Source organism: Pseudophryne corroboree, chromosome 1, assembly GCF_028390025.1.
Source record: "Pseudophryne corroboree isolate aPseCor3 chromosome 1, aPseCor3.hap2, whole genome shotgun sequence".
NCBI lineage: Eukaryota > Metazoa > Chordata > Amphibia > Anura > Myobatrachidae > Pseudophryne > Pseudophryne corroboree.
In genome coordinates, this window is record NC_086444.1 from 892983401 (window position 1) to 893003453 (window position 20053).

Below are 20053 nucleotides of genomic sequence, written 5' to 3' on the forward strand. Positions count from 1 at the left end.
TGCACAAAATTATTTTGTTGCCGCTCTGCGATCCTTTCGTTCGCACTTCTGCTAAGCTAAAAAACACTCCCAGAGGGCAGCGGCTTAGCATTTGCGCGGCTGCTAAAAGCAGCTAGCGAGCGAGCAACTCAGAATGACCCCCTTAGCCTTCTACTGTTCAATTTATTTATCAATGATCTAGGAATAGTCCTGGAAAGCACAGTGTCAATCTTTGCAGATGATACTAAACTTTATAGGGTAATTAATTCAGAAAGCAATGTGTAGTCTCTACAGAATGACTTATTTAAGCTCAAAACCTGGGCGTGTAAATGGGGAATGAGGTTCAATATAGAAAAATGCAAAGTTATGCATTTTGGGACAAAAAACACAGATGCATCCTACACTCTAAATAGAGAAAATATAGGGGTAACTGTGGTGGAAAAAGATTTGGGGGTGCACATAGTTAATAGGCTTCTTATTAGTAAAGGTCAAAATGCAGCAAAAAAGGCAAGTAAAATGCTTGCATGTATAAAACGGGGCATTGAGACAAGGGACGAGGATGTAATCCTGCCACTGTACAAATCATTGGTACGTCCGCACCTGGAATATTGTGTTCAGTTTTGGGCACCATATTATATAAATTATATTGGGCAACTAGAAAAGGTTCAAAGGCAAGCTACTAAATTGATTAAAGGGTTAGAGAAACTGGACTACAAGGAAAGGATGACTAAGTTAAATATGTATACACTAGAAAAGAGGCTTCTAAGAGGAGACATTATTAATATCTTCAAATATGTAAGGGGTCATTACAAGGAATTAGCAGGGGATTTGTTTGTTAAAAGAACTCAGTATAGGACACATGGGCACTCGCTGAGGCTAGAGGAGAGAAAATCCCATACACAACGCAGGAAAGGGTTCTTCACGGTAAGGGCAATAAAAATTTGGAACTCCCTGCCAGAGAAGGTAATAATGGCAGACTCAGTAAATGTATTTAAAAATCGATTGGACAAATTTCTAACTGGAAAAAGTATCCAGGGTTATGGCATTTTACATAGTGTCATTAATATCTGGGAGTGGTAAGAATCATAGTTGTTAATTGGTACTAAACCATTACTTCAGCAGTTGCATTATATTAGGAACAGCTTACACACAGAATACAGGTTGAACCCGACGGGCATTTTGCCTCTTTTCAACCTCACTAACTATGTAACTATGTAACTATATATAAGGATGGGAGAGTGGCCTCAAGACTAGGTTATGCGTAACGGTACGTTTTGATGAACATGTGAGTTTTCAGTGCCTGTTTGAAGCTTTGCAAGGTTGGGACATGTCTTTTAGAGCAAGCGAGCTTGTTCCAGTAAATACGGGCAGCGCGGGCAAAATCTTGGATTCTCGCACGGGATATAGTGACCAGGGTAGATGAGAGGCGACGCCCATTGTCCGACTATAGTGGGCTGGCAGGAGTATGTAGGGAAATGAGGTTGGAGATGTATGGTGCAGTGGAATTAGAGAGGGCCTTGTATGTAAGGCTGAGAGGTTTGAAGAGAATTCTGTGGGGGAATGGGAGCCAGTGTAGGTTTTGTCAAAGGGGAGTGGCAGATGTGGAGCATCATGAGAGGAAGTCTAGCTGTGGAGTTGAGAACAGCTCAGAGTGGAGCGAGATGGAAGAGTGGGAGGCCAGTGAGGAAAATGTTGCAATAGTCGAGCCGTGGGATGACTAGTGAGTGGATAATAAGTTTACTCACACACTGGGAGAGGAATGTCCCGATGCGAGTGATGTTGCATAGCTGAAATCAGCAGGATTGAGCCAGAGATTGTGGATGTGGGAGGTGAAGTAGAGGGAGGAGTCAAGAGAGACACCCAGGCAGCGGAGTTGGGGAATGGGGAAGATTATAGTGTTTTCTAATGTGATAGAAATATTGGGGATGTGGAGACTCTGGATGGGGGAAAGATTATGAGTTCAGTTTTGTCCAAGTTGAGCTTGTAAATCCAACAAACCTTATCACATCACGTCTCCCACCTCCCTCCAAGTCAATAAGATGTGCCTTATGGAATGCATGCTCTGTTTGCAACAAATTAACATCTATCCATGACTTTTTCATTAGAAAAAACCTCAATATACTAGCTATAACAGAAACATGGCTCACACAATCAGACAGAGCGTCCTGTACAGCACTGTCACACAGTGGACTCCACTTCACACACACACCTCTAGGCCTGGTAATTGTAAATGAGGTTGGAATATTACTGTCCCAATTCTTCACATACACAGTTCTACCACTGGTTCACTCACATTTACTGAAATATATTCTATTAGGATTTTCCTCCCCTTCTCTCTGCGTGTGCTGCTATCTATCGCCCTCGTGGGAAACCTAAAAAGTTTCTGGAAGATTTTTTTGCCTGGCTCCCTCACTTCTTATCCTCTGACATCTCCACCATCATTATGGGCGATTTCAATATCACTATTGACAGTCCACAATATCCAATGCCTCCAAACTACTCTCTAACCTCCTCTCTCAGTCTCTCCCAATGGACTGACTCCTCTACTCATCAGGAGGGGTACTGCCTTAATATAGCATTCACCAGTATATGCTCTGTTTCTGAATTCACTAACACTTATTTACCTCTCTTAGATCACAACCTTATCACTTACTTGCTTTCCTCCATTACTTCAAACTCAATGTAATTTAAGTCTACCAAACCTCCTCAAACGCAAAGAAATATTAGCTCTATCAATTTTCAACTATAAACTTCTTTGCAATAACTATTCTCACCAATTTCTACATTCACATCTCCTGAGACTGCTGTATCACACCTGAACCAGACTCTAGAAACAACACTCTGAGAATTGGCTCCAGCTTCACTCCACGCAGACTTAGATGTCAACCATGGCACTCTATATTCATAAGACACCTATAAAACATTCACTGAAAGAAGAAAGTCAGTGACATAAATCTCATAGTTCAAGTGACTTCCTCAAATACTGTAAAACACCATTTCCCACTCTTATCGTAATGCTCTGGACACTGCCAGACAAACATATTTACAAACTCTCATCTCTTCTCAAGATTCTAACCCAAAGCAACATTTTAATACATGTAAATCACTTTTTATTCCACAGCCAGTAACCTGCTCAAATCCCTTCCTGAACCCTCTAACACCTTCTCTTTATTTGATCCCACAAATGAAGATGAAATATCTGCACACTTCTCATCTGCCTACACTTCTACCTCTCCCCTTGATCCTATAAGTAAAGCTCTGTCTCCTGTGCTCATCCCAACATTAACTAAAATCTGTTACCTCTCTGTCTACTGGTATCTTTCTATCCCTGTTTAAATATGCAGTGATTACTCCCATTCTGAAAAAATAAAATTGTGACCCTAACTCTCTCTCAAATTACCATCCAATTTCGCAGCTTCCATGCCCCTTCAAGCTACTTAAGAGACTTGACTACACTCGCTTCCCACACTTTCTTTACTTACACAACTTATTGGACTCACTTCAGTCAGGCTTTTGTGCCCAACACTCCACAGAGACAGCACTGACTAAGGTTGTGAATGATCTGGTCCCTGCTAACTATAAAGGCCATTACTCATGTATTATTCTCCTTGATCTCTCTGCTGCTTTTGACACTGTTGACCACTCTCTCTTCATATGAACACTACAATCCCTAGGTCTCCAGGGCACAGCTCTTTCTTGTTTCTCAACCTACCTATCTAATTGCTCTTTCAGTGTTTGTTTCTCTGAATCCACCTACTCTTCACTACCTCTATCAGTTGGAGTACTGCAAGGCTCAGTCTTAGGTCCTCTGCTTTTCTCAATCTATACAACATCTCTTGGCAAACTAATCAGCTATTTCAGAATCATCTGTATGTGGATGATACTCAAATCTACCTATCCTCCCCAGATTTATCACCATCTATATTGGGCCGTGTCACTGAATTCCTTTCTGCCATTTCATGTTGGATGACATCTCACCACCTCAAACTTAATATTTTTAAAGCAGAATTAAATTATATTTCCACCGGCCAATAATAGTTACCAAGCTGATATCTCTATCACTGTTGATAACTCAACAATCAACCACAAGCTCGCTGCCTATGTGTCATTTTTAACTCTGAACTGTCCTTTGTTCCCCACATTCAATCAGTCTCAAAATCATGTGTCATACAGTACATCTAAGAAACATATCCAAAATATGACCAGATCTTACACAAGATACAAGAAAAACTCTAATCCGTGCATTCATTGGGGGTCATTCCAACCCGTTCGCATGCATCGGTTCTTCGCTGCTGTGTGAACGGGTTGGAAATGTGCATGCACGGCGGTCGGTAGGTGCACGTGCGTCATTGCCTGGTGACGATCATCGCCGGGCATCGACGACGCCAGCGACAAATGTGATCGCAGTGGTGATCACAAGAAGATGGACAGGCGGGAGGTGTTCCAGGGCAGATTCTCGCCATTTTCCAGGTGTGGTGAGTCCAATGCAGGCGTGGTGAGGCATTTGGAGGGTGGATGTCTGACATCAGGACCGGGACTTTCATCGTTGGATCCGTCGCACAGGGTAAATAATGCTTACCCTGGTCTTGTTTTGCAGGAAACTTTTTTAGCATAGCAGGGCTGCACAAGTGTTCACAGCCCTGCTATGCTAAAATACACTCCCCCATAGGCGGAGATTAGTTGATCGCACCAGCAGCAAAAAGTTGGTTGGTGCGATCAACTCGGAATGAGGGCCATTATCTCTTGCATTGATTATTGCAATAGTCTTCTGACTGGTCTTCCCAAAAATAGGCTCTCACCACTACATTTCATTATGAATGCAGCTGCATGGCTTATTTTCTTCACTAGATGTTCATCCCTCCATTGGTTATCGGTATTCTACCTAATTCAATATATAATCATTTTACTTAAATACAAGGCTATTAACCAAACTGCACCAACATACATCTCTTTACTCATCTCAAAATATTTCCCTACCCAAACTCTCCGATCTGCACAAGATCTGCCTCTCTCATCCACACTCATTACTTGCCCCCACTCAAAAGTACAGGACTTTATCCAGGCTGCGCTCACTCTGTGGAATTCCCTCCCATGTAGAATAAGACTCACCTCTAGTCCCCAAACAGGGAGACATAGCGCATAAGCATTAGGCTGATGCACTGTAGAGCTAACAGGGAGAGAGGTTTTCACTCCTGCGCTCTGGCAAATGAGATGTTTATACATCTCATTCTTAATACTTCCTGCTTCATCTCGGTAAAGAGGCAAAGCAGGATGTCCTATAGTGACAGGATCTGTGCCACATAATACATCTGGCCCTAAGTATGATACTGTAGATCACTCTATTAACTTAAAAAAGAGTTGCAGGAGTTCAAAACTGAAGTTATACAGCAAAGGCTTGCATAAAACTTTGTACCCGAGTAGATCTGAGAGTATTGCCACATTTTACAGAACCAGTATAGGATGAGACTGTACTGAATAATTTGATATGCAACACTTGTATATCTGTGTGTGACTGAATCTCTAAATCTCTATTCGAAGTGCTACGATGCAGTGACCACAGCTTTTTTCCCTGCCAAGTTCCATTGGGCTTAATATACAGACTCAGTCATATACATATATACAAGTTTTGCATATTTTAATAATTAGCACAGTCTCCTGATGGGTCTTCGCTGCATCGCGTTGTGACTAAGATGTAGTTTTGGTACAAACATATGTCAGATGCTAGCAGAGTTGCACAAGACCTGATGGCTCACTCAATTGCACCAGGCATCTCCCACTGCATAATATTTTAAAGCTAGATGTATGTAGACACATCTGTAGAATGCCTTTAGATCTGCACAGCAAGTGTCATCTTATTGTTTTTTCCTGGTGTTTGTTTTTGTCTTCTTACACTTTTTCTTAGTATGTAATGGGGTGGGGAGGTGTTAGTTATGTTATGAGTTAGGTATTAAAATATACCTCAGGTGCGCTAATACATTCTAAATAGGACTGTTCCTTTTAAAAACCTAAAAAGAGCTCACAACCTTCAAAATTGGTTGAATTGTTACCAACTATGTGAACTAATATCAACTATATGTATCATGTTTTATAAAATTATGTTTTAGCAACCTCTGTTTTTTTACCAGCAATAAAACTTTTTTGGGTATCTAATTTGATATCAGTTTCCTGAATATCTTATGATATTGTGTAACATTGAGTGACTATTTGCAAAAAGATATACATTTTAAGAATATATTAGCGTCACCTGAGGTATATTTTTTTGTTTATTATCTATTTGGTCTCCACTAGCAGGGGACTAGCTAAAAAGGTGCAGCTTGGTTTTGACGTTAGCGCAGCCAAAAGGGAATCTCTTTTTGATAGATAGATAGATAGATAGATAGATAGATAGATATACACATACATACATATTGTATATAAGAACATTAATATGTATAATAATCTACAAGCTGATTAAAATGATTCAACTAGTCCAGTATATTTTCTGGATAAGCAGTTTCAAGAAATTACTGAGCTTGAATATTGATTCATACTGCCTCACAATGTACCCTTAACTGTACTCTGACCATCCGCTACTAACCATAGTATTGCCCAGTTCACCATTTTGAATTATCTTGTGACCTTTAAAAGAAGGTGTTAAGAAACTACTTGATATAAAGCCATGAAAATATATTTGCTTCTTTATGCTTTATGAAGAGAAATTTGGATGTTCAAAGTAAACTAATGAGATCTGTCTACGTCATTGTAACTATAAAAACATATGGAGGCAATTTTGAAAGGTGCATTTCTGTGTTGAGATGGTCCATATATATGTATGCAATCCAATAATAATTTTAATAAACACTGTAGTTTGCTTTTCACTGAAATCTTGAAGTGGACAGCCATAACTGAAAAAAAGGATATTTCCATATCAGGCATGATCCGTCCCACTCACAATAACCTGGAAATTTTAAAAGCTGCACAAGTTCGCTATAGCAGATATGCAGTTTGCTAAAATTTGATAAATGTGGCTGCATAAGGGACCATATGCAACTCAGAATTAGGCCTTATAGTATATGTTCTAACATTTGAAGTGATTATGGGAAAATGGTCTGGAAGAGATAATTGGCAGCATTGATGATAACATAAAGCTTACCATAGATGTTCCTAGAAGTTGTTAACAAAACCATTAATTTGATATTTAACAAATGATAATAAGGTACAGTTAGGTTTATGTATGTAAATATCTAACACATTTTGTGGTTTCCATGGAGATATTTAAAATTAACTGTCAAATTCTTTATATTGAAGTCTACTGCCGGCGTAACTCAAATTTATATGAGCAATCTAATTGCCTTCTTAATGTTTTACATTAGAGAACATTTTGCAGATAGCAAAATTAAAAAAGCTATACTGTGACTTCTGCAGTCTTGTAATGGATATACCTAATGTGGTTCTTAATTGTAGGTCACAATTTTATGCATATAAAACACAAGTCCAGATTACTGAAGATTACTGAAGATAATCACTGTCTCTTTGATTCTTTAACTGTATATGCATTTAACTGTTTTTCTTTTTACAATTATTGTAATTAAACAATTGTTTGACTTAGAAAATATATTTTGGAACATGACTCAATTAGAAATATATTACTGTAATTTAATAGTTGAAGTTAAGGTGTGTATACACGGTGCAATATTTCTTTCAATTTTGACTATTTAGTTAAAATAGTAAGAAAATCTAGTGCATATTGCACCGTAAATAGTCCTTGTGATGCCGATGTGCGATCCCGTGGAATCGGCGTTGCAAGGAAAAATGGACTGTACAGGCAGTTCAACATTGACTATATCGGCAAGGCCGGGCTCCGACCACATCTAATAGTCAATGTCGGTCTGTACGGTGCATTGCGCCGTGTGTACACAGCCTTAGGCTATATTAATGGAGGCAACCATTTCCAACCTTTGGGCAAGGCTTTGTTGAAAATATATATTTACCAAATAGAGTATAGCCAGATTTATAACAAGAAGAGATTACAATATTTAATTTCCTTATCATTCCTGCAATATACTGTAAGTATAATATTGAGATTGGAAGAACAACATTATCTAACCTTAACCTCTAACCTCTAAAATCACTTAGAAAAATACATAGATGTTACAAAATAGGGATTGATGCGGAGTCAGTGGATCTACCGATGTCGATGCAGTCCAGCATTTTTTTCTTATACATATGCGTCTAAGTTGTGCTATGCATGTCACGGTTGCAATTTCAGAAGTACAGAAGATACACAGTCTAAGAAATGTAATGGAAATGTGATGAGCATTCCTGGGCAGTGACTGGGATGTGGATATTCAAATACACAAAAATGACCAATTTTATGGGTATGCTATAATAGTGTTGTAGCATGTCGCTGTATTGGTTGCAAACTCAAATGCACAATTGCTCATATTGCAGGCCATACTCTTCAATGATGTGCCCGATGGGTGCATGTAAAGGCACACAAAGTGGTATAAAGGTGCTCAAAGTGGGCATTTAGACTTTTACATTAAGATGCACAGCTGTAATGTCAAGGTAGGGTTTGTAGTGGTATTTGCCTAAAGTAGCAGAAATATGACCCCCAAAAGACTCAAACATGGACACTGCTGCAAGCAACTCAGAATCAGCCCCAAACTTAGTTGCAACCATTGTATTGTATATACAAGTCATTCATCCAATCATTGCATGTGTGATAACTGTTAGAGTAGATTATAAAATGTATTCACCAAATAACAAACATATACATTTGTACAGAGTGAAAATGTTCTAGTGCAACACATAAGCAAAGATTTAATTGTAAAATATAGATATAATTACCATTATGCCATTGTGTATAAAACCCCGTCTGTATCGTGCAGGTTTCAAGTGAGGATATTCTTCTGTGCTTGTAACTCTAATGCTCCATACCCTCTTCCAGGCTTCATATAGCTGCACATGTACGGGATAGACACCTGAGTGATGTGGAGCCACAGCATAACCCATGTATGTTGGAATGCCATGTTCCTAAATGTAATACATTTTTAGTGGTTAGATGGAGTTAGATTCGATCATATTTTACATTTTAACAAATACTGTATATAGGTTGTTTCGTAGGCAAGACACTTACAAGTATTATTTTATGTATATACAGCATGTTAACTTATGTGAACAATTGAAGTAATACATTAAATCCAAACAATGGTGCGCACAGCCCAGTGGTTCTACAATCTATAATATCTATCTATCTATCTATCTATCTATCTATCTATCTATCTATCTATCTATCTATCTATCACTATTTTTATCAGCTTATACATATTATGTCCTTTGGTGCACTTTCACACAGAAAATATCTATATATCACTATTTTAGTCAGCTCATACATATAAAGGTCAAAGTGAAAATTTAAATGTGGCAGCAGGGCATACCTACAGTGGTTGTATTGTTATGGGGTTATTGGAAAGTATGTTCTCCCTCTGGGTCTGTCAGAATCTGGGACTGCAATTAGCGGAAAGCTTGCTTCCTGGCTTTTGCACAGCCCAATCTGGCTGCAGCCGATGCAATCCAAAGAAGCCAGGGGTTTGCGCATGCACAGTCACACCCTGATATCTATGCATGCACAGGGCATGGGACATATTGAATGTATTTCATAGGTGTGAGGACCCAGGGCTGGCAGTCGAATTTCATTTCCAGGCATTGGGGTAGCAACAGCCCCCCTAAATTTGGTAAGTAGAAGCTGCCACTGCCTATGTAACATGGCTGTACTCAGTCACTAATAGGCTGGGACCTAATCACTGAGCAGCATGCTCCCAGCCTATCAGTGACTCAAGGCCACCACATCATATGGTTTAATGAATTCCACTGTCCCAATTTGCTAAAAATAAGTGTTGAGACTCCAGACACCATGCCTATTCTAACTATTACTACTACTACTACTGCTACTACTATTACTTCTACTACTACTACTCCCACTACTACTACTACTACTACTACTACTACTACTACTACTACTACTACTACTACTACAGTACTATTACTACTACTACTGCTACTACTATTACTTCTACTACTACTACTCCCACTACTACTACTACTACTACTACTACTACTACTACTACTACTACTACTACTACAGTACTATTATTACTACTACTACTATTACAACTACTACTACTACTACTACTACAGTAAGTGAATTGGAGAAAGATATATAAGGAATATAAACTGTAGTAGAGCAAACTAAATAATAAGAACAAAGATTGTTTAGTTTTATGATATATTTTACAACTGTTTGTACTACAACATTTGCTGTCATTATTAGAATTCTCTGTCTTACCTCCCAGGTTTGTGAGTGAGTGTGGTTATATGCTTCGATATTGCCCATACATTTGTAGTAATGCTCCTGAGTGTCAATATACTGTTCATAATGTATCTGAATTGCCACAGTCTAACTACATACTTTTAGGGAATTTGTTTTAGTCACAATTATAGGTCATTTTAATCTCTGTTTTATAAAATATAAAGACATAATATGCACAGATAATGAAGATTACATCTAGTATGCAGAACTAGAGCCAGGGTCTTGTGCAATACATTTTAATATATTAATCACTAGCTGTTCTACCCGTTCTTTGCACAGGAGTTTCTGATTTTCCTAGCTGTAAATATAAATGAGTGTTAAAAATTTGGTACATCTATAGAGCTGTATATCTGAGACGTCTTAATGTAAGTAAATATTAATCCATGTTTCTTGGCGTTACCTGTGGAGCACCCGTAGCAGATACGGTAAAAAGTGACAGGACCATTTTTGTAGTTTATTAAATTTTACACAATGGAGGTTCAATCCAAATTCTGATCAGCTATCGTTCACGCAATGCAAGCCACTCATCGGTAATGATGTCATTATGTAAGCCCATTTTCATCCTCTTAGGGGAGGTTTTTTAAAATTCTAAATATATGGGTTTTCCTATTTCCCACCTGCAGAATACCTTGTTAAATTTCATTTTCCTTACATATCGGGAAGTAAGAGAATTAGTGATGAGTCAGTCAGTGAGTGAATGACTAAGTGAGTGAGTGAGTGAGTGAGTGAGTGAGTGAGGGCTTTCATATTTTTGTAGTTTATTAAATTCTACACACTGGAGGTGCAATCCAAATTTTGATCTGATTGTCCATTTGGGTGTTATCGATCACACAACGCAAGACATGCATCGGTAATGATGTCATTATGTCAACCTACTGTTCATCCCCTTAGGGGAGGTTTATTACAATTCTAATTATGTAGTTTTCCTATTTTCCACCTGAAGAATATATAATGTATGTTACATTTCAGCTTCCAACATATAGGGAAGTTAGAGAATTAGTGATGAATCTGTCATTCAGTGACTGAGTGAGAGATACTGTAAAAAGTGAAAGGACCATTTTTGTAGTTTATGAAATTCTACCCACTGGAGGTGCAATACATATTTTAAAATTTTCATGATATAGTTAGTGAGTGAGTGAAGGCTTTTGCATTATATATATATATATATATATATATATGTATATATAGCTAGCAAGTCCAATAGACCGGCACCCTCCTCCATCATCTCTGACGCCACGGTGCCATTATAATCAAATACAGCAATTCCAGTAAAGGCACTCAATAGTCTTGTTTCAAAAAACCTTCCGCCCAACCAATGGGAACCAGAGCCGCCCCATGCTAAGTGCACTGTTGGTGTATAAATAAGGTATGTCTGTTACTTGTTTTTTATGTATGAAGCCTGACGAAGGGAAATAAATCCCAAAATGTTGCCGCATAATTGCTGACTCCTGAGGTATTTTTAAACAAAACCATTGAATGCCTTTACTGGATTTGATTATAACGGCACCGTGGCGTGAGAGCTGATGGAGGAGGGTGCCTGTTTATTAGACTTGCTGTACTGGGTTTGGCTGTCCATGCATATAACCACCACGGTTAACATCTAATCTGTCCTTACTTGTGAATATAGTGAGCACAGTGAAAAATTTTGGTGGAGAGACTTTTTACGATTTGTTTGTGTATGCATTACTTTGGCTGTTGTCAATCATGGAGGAAGCAGGTGGCTTTGATTGGGCACAGATCTCTATGGAAGAAACCCTGAGTTTATCAGAGAGTGAGACAGAGGCAGTACTGTTCACATAATGATTTATGGATGCTGGTGGTGAGGAAAGTCCTGAGGAAGCTTTTAATATCTTACTACTTTGAAAAATAAATAAACAGACTTTTCCTTACAGGGTATAACATTGTCTGGGCATATTCATGAAAAGAAAATCTCTTGTGGATTCCATGTAAAGAACTCACCAACAATTGGTAGATTTAACAAGGAATTCTGTCGCTGCTGGTTTGCGGTTTTAAATAAGTGTGTTATGGACCTTATGACACTAGTAGTAGAAGAAGCTGCAAGAGAACTGACTTTGATTAGAAAGAAAATACGTGAACAAGAGGAATCTAATAAAACACTATTGCTACGAGATAGTTCAATAAAAAGGATGGATAAATTAGATCAGCAGGTGGCCAAATATAAATGTGACCTGATTGCATTCAAAAGAAAGAAATTTGAAACAGTGTAATGCTGGCTGTCTGGTAAAGGGGATACTGACTCTAAGTTTAAAAATTTTAGAGGTAGAGGGAGACGCATATACCCGAATGTCCAACAGTCTAGTGAGACATATATCTCATCGAGGGAAGATTCAGTGGACTCTGTGACAAATCTTAAACCTCCTATAGCGGTAACCACCCAACTAGGATGGGGCACAAGAGGAGGCGCATGAAGCGGGGTGGGCAAGAACAGAGGACAAAGGAAATAGATTTGGTGTTTAATTTGTCTGATAGAACACTTCATGAGGTAGAAAAAAACATTTTGAGTAAAGGTTTAAGTTTTGTGCCAACTAATTCATTTAATAAATTTGAATGGAAAGTTGATCAGTATTATGTGAACCATCAATTGAAGCTGAGAGAGTTCTTTGGTAATAAAGAATCCAGTGGTACAGCTGTAAGTGAACAAAGTGTGTTTAAGAAAAAAATCAGTGTTTGACCCTATATCCAGGAATCCAGCATTGCAGAGTTTTATGAGGGTATTAGATGCACAAGTATTAGAGTCTCAGAAATCCCCCATACTTTATAGAAATAATCTTAGTCAAAGTGAATGGCAGGCACTTAAAGATCTTAATAGTTACAAAGATATTGTAATTCGCCCAGCAAATAAAGGTGGGGGCGTGGTGGTATTAAATGTAACAGATTATTGCAATGAGATTTATTCACAATTGTTGATATGTGACGTATATCATAAATTGGATTCTGACCCCACTGACATGTTTAAGAAACAGATTGATAACAGATTGGATAGTGCTGTGCGAGATACTATTATTAACAAAGAAGTATGTGATTTTTTGAAACAAGATTTTCCTAAGGTGCCACTGTTTTACACATTGGCCAAGATTCATAAGAGGTTAATTAACCCTCCTGGCAGGCCTATCATTGCCGCCAGGGATTCAATATATAGCAATATAGCAATATTTTTGGACCATTTCTTGCAGCCATGTGTACAAAGCAGACAAACCTATTTAAGAGATACTACTGATCTGTTATTACAGTTAGAGATGCTTAGTGTACTTCCAGACAATACCTGGTTGTGTGCTTTAGACATCATGAGTTTGTATGCCAGTATTCAGCACAGAGGTGGTTTGCTGGCAGTACAACAATTATTACAAGATAATGAATTATATACAGGACCTGAGATTTCATTTTTTTAATTGTTGGAAACTATACTTAGTCACAATTATTTTTATTTTAATGGTGAATTTTTCTTGCAAACAAGTGGCTGTGCTATGGGATCTCCCGTAGCACCAGCCTATGCAAATTCATACATGTTCAGTGTAGAGGAGGAGTTCTTTTTTACAAGAGATGTACGTGAGAAAATAGTTTTCTATAAAAGGTACATAGATAATGTGATATTGTTTTGGAGGGGGACATTTGATGAGTTACATACCATCATAGAGGAAATTATTGTACATGATCATCCCATTAAATTTACTTTTAGATGGATTTGGAACAAATAGACTTCTTAGATGTACACATCGAGGTACATAATGGTGTAATATCAACTAGTATATATACTAAAGAAACGGCTAGGAATACGATTATGAGGGCAGAGAGCCACCATCCCCCATCTTTGCTGAGAGGTCTACCGTATTCACAATATTTGAGGGTGAAACGTATTACAAGTGACCAACAGGTGTTAAAATCTAGTCTAGATAATATGACTAATTGTTTTCTAGAAAGGGGATATACATATGAGATCTTGAATGCTGCTAGAAAAAAGGTGGAATTGGTGGATAGATGGGAGACATTGGTTCACAGGCAAAGTGTAAGGAAGCAGAATAAGATTCACTGGGTCCAGAGATATAAAACAGCTCAGAAACAGATCCAACAATATACCAGGGACTTATGGCCGGTGGTTAAAAATGATAAAGAACTAAAAAGTGTGAAACATACAGTATGGAGATTATGCCCTGTTTTAAAAGGGGAAAAAAATTGAGAGACTGGACCATACACACGGACATAACAGAACATATGAAATCGGACAGCACAACATGTACAAAAAGTCCTGGCTGTTATAAGTGTACTGGATGTACTGCATGCCAGCATATGATAGCTAGTAAATTTTTCTTTCATCCGCATACAGGTATACGCTATACTATTAGTCATGTGTTGACATGTAGTACTTCGCTTGTGGTGTATTTGGTGAAGTGTCCGTGCGGTCTATGTTATGTAGGCAAGACCATGCATGCCTTTAAGGAACGCATGGCCTTGCAGAGAACTGCAATAAGAGCCGCCATTAATGGTAAAAAATCTGATCAACCATTAGCATGGCACTTAGCAGAATATAAGCATAACGGGGGTCATTCCGAGTTGATTGTAACTGTGCTAAATTTAGCACAGCTACAATCATGTTGCCTGACATGCGGGGGGACACCCAGCACAGGGCTAGTCCGCCCCGCATGTCAGTTCGGCCCCCCCGCACAAATACAAATGCATCGCACAGTGGCGATGCCTTTGTATCTGAGGAGTAACTCCCGGCCAGCGCAGCTCCTGTGGCTGGCCGGGAGTTATTTGTCATTGCCGCTGGCCACAGCGGCTGCGTACGGTCCGGCCATGACTGCGTTGGCCGGACCGCTCCCCCTAAACGGTGGCTTAACGCTGCCGTTCAGCCCCCTCCCGCCCAGCGACTGCCTTTGTCTTAGAGGCGATCGCTAGGTAACGAAAGCTGCCATGCGCAGTTCTGACCCAATCGCTGCGCTGCAACAAACTGCAGCGAGCGATCGGGTCGGAATGATCCCCAACATGTCAAATTTCAGACAACTTATCATTGACCATGTTGTAGAAAGTAAAATACGTGGTGATAGGCATAAACAGCTGTTAGGTCTCAAATCAAAGTGGATCTATATGTTGGAAACGCTTAAATCTAGAGGGCTTAATGATCATTTGAATCTTAGTGTGTTTCACTAGATTATTGTTCAGTTATATGGGTATTATATATATCTAGCCAATATACATATTTTTGCCGCTTGTTATTCTTTGAGTATATACAGTATGCTCATTTGATAAATAAATACAATTAGTTTGTTAAATGATTACAAACATTGCATTCCTTGTATAACAAACTGTAACCTGTGGACACATTTCAAGCCATTTGTAACGATGTATAACTTCTACAGCAGTTTGGTTTATCTGTGTACGTACTGCAGAGATTTCTTTAAATGCGTTCTTAAAAATGTGCTATTATGATTCTGAAATGATATGTCCAGCCGAGATGTATACAATGTACATATTTTTTATATGTTGATGGCATGGTGACCGGAGGTAGTGGTGGGAGGAGACGTTGTTCCGTAAGAAGCTTCCACCCAGCCAACGGAAACCAGAGCTGCCCCACGCTAAGGTGCACTGTTGGTGCATAAATAAGGTATGTCTGTTACTTGTTTTTTTTATGTATGTAACAGTATTGTTGGGATTGTCATAAAATAACAATACTGACACCAAGGTATATAGGTGGTCATTCCGAGTTGTTCTCTCGCTAGCAGTTTTTAGCAGCCGTGCAAACGCTAAGCTGCTACCCTCTGGGAGTGTATTTTAGCTTAGCAGAAGTGCGAACAAAAGGATCGCAGAGCGGCTACAAAAAAAATGTGCAGTTTCTGAGTAGCTCCAGACTTACTTCTAGCTTGCGATCACTTCAGACAGTTCAGTTCTGGATTTGATGTCACAAACACGCCCTGCGTTCGGCCAGCCACGCCTGCGTTTTTCCTGTCATGCCTGCGTTTTTTGGAACACTCCCTGAAAACGGTCAGTTGACACCCAGAAACGCCCCTTTCCTGTCAATCACTCTGCGGCTGGCTTTGCACTGAAAAGCGTCGCTAGACCTTGTGTAAAAATACATCGGCTGTTGTGAAAGTACATCGCGCGTGCGCACTGCGCCGCATATGCATGCTCAGAAGTGCCGCTTTTTCACTTAATTGCTGCGCTGCGAACATTTTCCACTAGCGATTAACTTGGAATGACCCCCATAGTGAAAACAAAACAGTTTTACTAAACCACAGGTTCTTTACTACATAAAACAAAACCAAGTTGTTCACATCACAACTTGGGGTAACAATAATCTCCCTGGCTGTTTAACATCACACAGCCATCAGGTGGTTATAGACACAGCATACAGTCTACCAAAAAATGAATCAAGCAGTGTAAAGCTTTTTGCTAACAGTACTACAAATAAACATTCTAAACACAGTGTTCTGGGTTATATTCACCAATGCGTGCAGCGTCCCATTTCAGTGGAAATGAGTCCTGACAGGAACCACTGATACCGAAGTCCCTTCAGACATATGCAGTCTTCCAGACCCCTGAGACTAGCCCCTTTACAGGCCCTAGCTTCTGGCTGCTAGTCAGAATCAGAGGTCCTGCACCTCTAAAATCTTAAGCCCTTTCTAGGTATCCTACAGGTGCAAAATTACTCAGCCATCCTGGTTGCAGAACCCACAAGACCTGGACTGATCTTTGTGGATGGGGCCCACCCTTTTCTCCCATCCACCCCCAGGGAACCTTACTGGTTTTCTACAAAACCAAACTACAGGAGCTAAAATAGTTCCTGCTGTCTCCCTGGGGTTTTTCTAAAATCTGCTGTAGGCATTTTCCAGGTCGTCACAAAATATGGAACGGATCCCATTTCCTTTTTGCGAGACTCCTTTTGACTGGTCTGGCACTCCATTTCAGACCATCTGGTGTCTCTCTCATCACAATATACATATATATATATATATATATATATGATAAAAGGCACAGATAGCTATGTATCCAAGCCAAATTACTCCAAGATTGCACACTTTGTCATTAAAGAAACCAAGTCTGCCTATGTCATTAAATAGAAGCCATTTACAAATTGCCTAGTGTGGTCACATTTGATGTAACCATGTCAGAAACGCCAACTGGTGGCTGCTGGAAAGTAATCTTCCCACAGCCACCACTTTCCTTGCAGACTGCTGGCCCTCAACTTCAGCTCCCCAAAAGTCTCCTCCTCCCACCCCAGCCATAGGAGAATGGCCAACAGCGGTTGCAGGAAGACAAACTAGACAAAGTTCCTGCAGACTAAACTCAGGGGGCTTGAAGCAGACTCAACTCCCCCAGCCAAACTGTGATGTTGGATAACTCATCAGTTAGTACTGACTGCACCCTCATCTTCCCCAAGTCTCTTATCCATTTCCATTTTATAAGGTATATTGTTTTAAAGAGTTCAAAAAATAAGATTTTAGTGTGTTATCTTAATATGTGTTATCTCCTTTCACAATGGGTAGCTTGGCCAGGTGTCCTTAATATAGAATGTATGCTGTAGGCTCAACCTACATCACACAGTGTAAACGTGTGTGTGTGTGTGTGTGTGTGTTTGTAAAGGGAAGAATAAAGCTGGCACCAGTGAAGTGGATGCAAAATTTAATATCTACAATAGTTATAGATGTACTTGTAAATATGGCCTCTACTTAAAATAATAAGTGGCATCTGGTGGTCAGTGGTGTGGAATGGTGAGTGGCACTAGAGGAAGTCAGATTAGTAGATGAAGACCTTCAGCACCTTCTAGTGGTGTAATTCAAAAAAGTGCAAGTAGTGAGTGAGATAAATAAATTAGATAAATAAAGAAAGAAAGAAAGAAAGAAAAAAGGCTTATCTTATAGCTTTTTCTTCAGACCATTGGCTGGTCCATGCAAATGAATATCATAAGAAAGGGATAAAAAAAAATATGATAAAACCATTGTGCGTATTTTTTACAACAGGTGTGTATCCTTACTCAAATATAATCTTACAGGGCTGTGTTAGTGCAACAGTCAGTTGCCAATTATTAAACCCTTACAGTAAGCTACTAAGACTTATGTCTATTTTAAGAAATATTTTTTAATCAAATGTTATACATAAAGCACAAAAAAAAGAAAAATAGTAAAGAGGTAGATAAAAACAGCATACAATAGTAGCACATGTACATCAAGTAAGTGTTTTTAAAGCTTATCTGTCCAATATTGGAACCATGAGGCATCAGGGTAGAGCAGTTCTTCCCAACGCATTTGGAAATGGCACTGGTATAAAATGTATAAGGATATCTATCAGTGTCAACAGGAAATAGGTGCAACATCACTTCCTGTGATGTCATCATTTATATATATTAATTTAAGACAATAAGGAGTATTTGGGCTAAATCTCTAGATATAAAATGGTTGTTTGGACTTTTTCCGCAAAAAACATTATTTCAGTCAGTTAGATCGAGTGTTCAGAGTAGAGATAAGTACTTGTGGCTTGTGCGGAACGCGTTTGGAATGCATTTTACTTCCTATTTCTGGGTTCCGCGGATTCTCATCAGCCGGTAATGTATTTCATCTTCTGCTCTTATGTGGAATATATATATGAAACAAGTAGGTCCGGCACTCTTTTTAACTAATGCAGCTCCTGGTGTGCCTTTACTAAAGATGGCTATGTATAAAGTAGAGATGAGCGGGTTCGGTTTCTCTGAATCCGAACCCGCCAGAACTTCATGTTTTTTTTCACGGGTCCGAGCGACTCGGATCTTCCCGCCTTGCTCGGTTAACCCGAGCGCGCCCGAACGTCATCATGACGCTGTCGGATTCTCGCGAGGCTCGGATTCTATCGCGAGACTCGGATTCTATATAAGGAGCCGCGCGTCGCCGCCATTTTCACACGTGCATTGAGATTGATAGGGAGAGGACGTGGCTGGCGTCCTCTCCGTTTAGAATAGATTAGAGAGACACTTGATTTACTAATTTTGGGGAGCATTAGGAGTACTCAGTACAGTGCAGAGTTTTGCTGATAGTGACCAGTGACCACCAGTTTTATTTATAATCCGTTCTCTGCCTGAAAAAAGCGATACACAGCACACAGTGACTCAGTCACATACCATATCTGTGTGCACTGCTCAGGCTCAGGCCAGTGTGCTGCATCATCTATTATCTATATATAATATTATATATATCTGTCTGACTGCTCAGCTCACACAGCTTATAATTGTGGGGGAGACTGGGGAGCACTACTGCAGTGCCAGTTATAGGTTATAGCAGGAGCCAGGAGTACATAATATATTATATAGTGAGTGACCACCAGACACACAGTGCAGTTTATTTAATATATCCGTTCTCTGCCTGAAAAAAGCGATACACACAGTGTATCACATACCATATCTGTGTGCACTGCTCAGGCTCAGGCCAGTGTGCTGCATCATCTATATATATTATATATCTGTCTGACTGCTCAGCTCACACAGCTTATAATTGTGGGGGAGACTGGGGAGCACTACTGCAGTGCCAGTTATAGGTTATAGCAGGAGCCAGGAGTACATAATATTATATTAAAATTAAACAGTGCACACTTTTGCTGCAGGAGTGCCACTGCCAGTGTGACTAGTGACCAGTGACCTGACCACCAGTATATATAATATTAGTAGTATACTATCTCTTTATCAACCAGTCTATATATTAGCAGCAGACACAGTACAGTGCGGTAGTTCACGGCTGTGGCTAC

At 39.4% G+C, this 20053-nt stretch overlaps 1 protein-coding gene across 3 annotated transcripts in view; it reads right to left on the minus strand.

The window, feature by feature from the left end:
* The window catches only part of LOC134916434 (bifunctional heparan sulfate N-deacetylase/N-sulfotransferase 4-like), a 624652-nt gene that overhangs the window by 311662 nt on the left and 292937 nt on the right, over positions 1-20053 (minus strand). For all 3 annotated transcript variants that reach the window (XR_010177405.1, XM_063920212.1, XM_063920213.1), the window contains exon 5: positions 8809-8994. Coding sequence is in view for 2 of the 3 variants with exons in the window: in XM_063920212.1 (XP_063776282.1) it covers positions 8809-8994 (186 nt within the window). In the remaining variant the exon portion in view is untranslated. The remainder of the gene's footprint in view (positions 1-8808; positions 8995-20053) is intronic.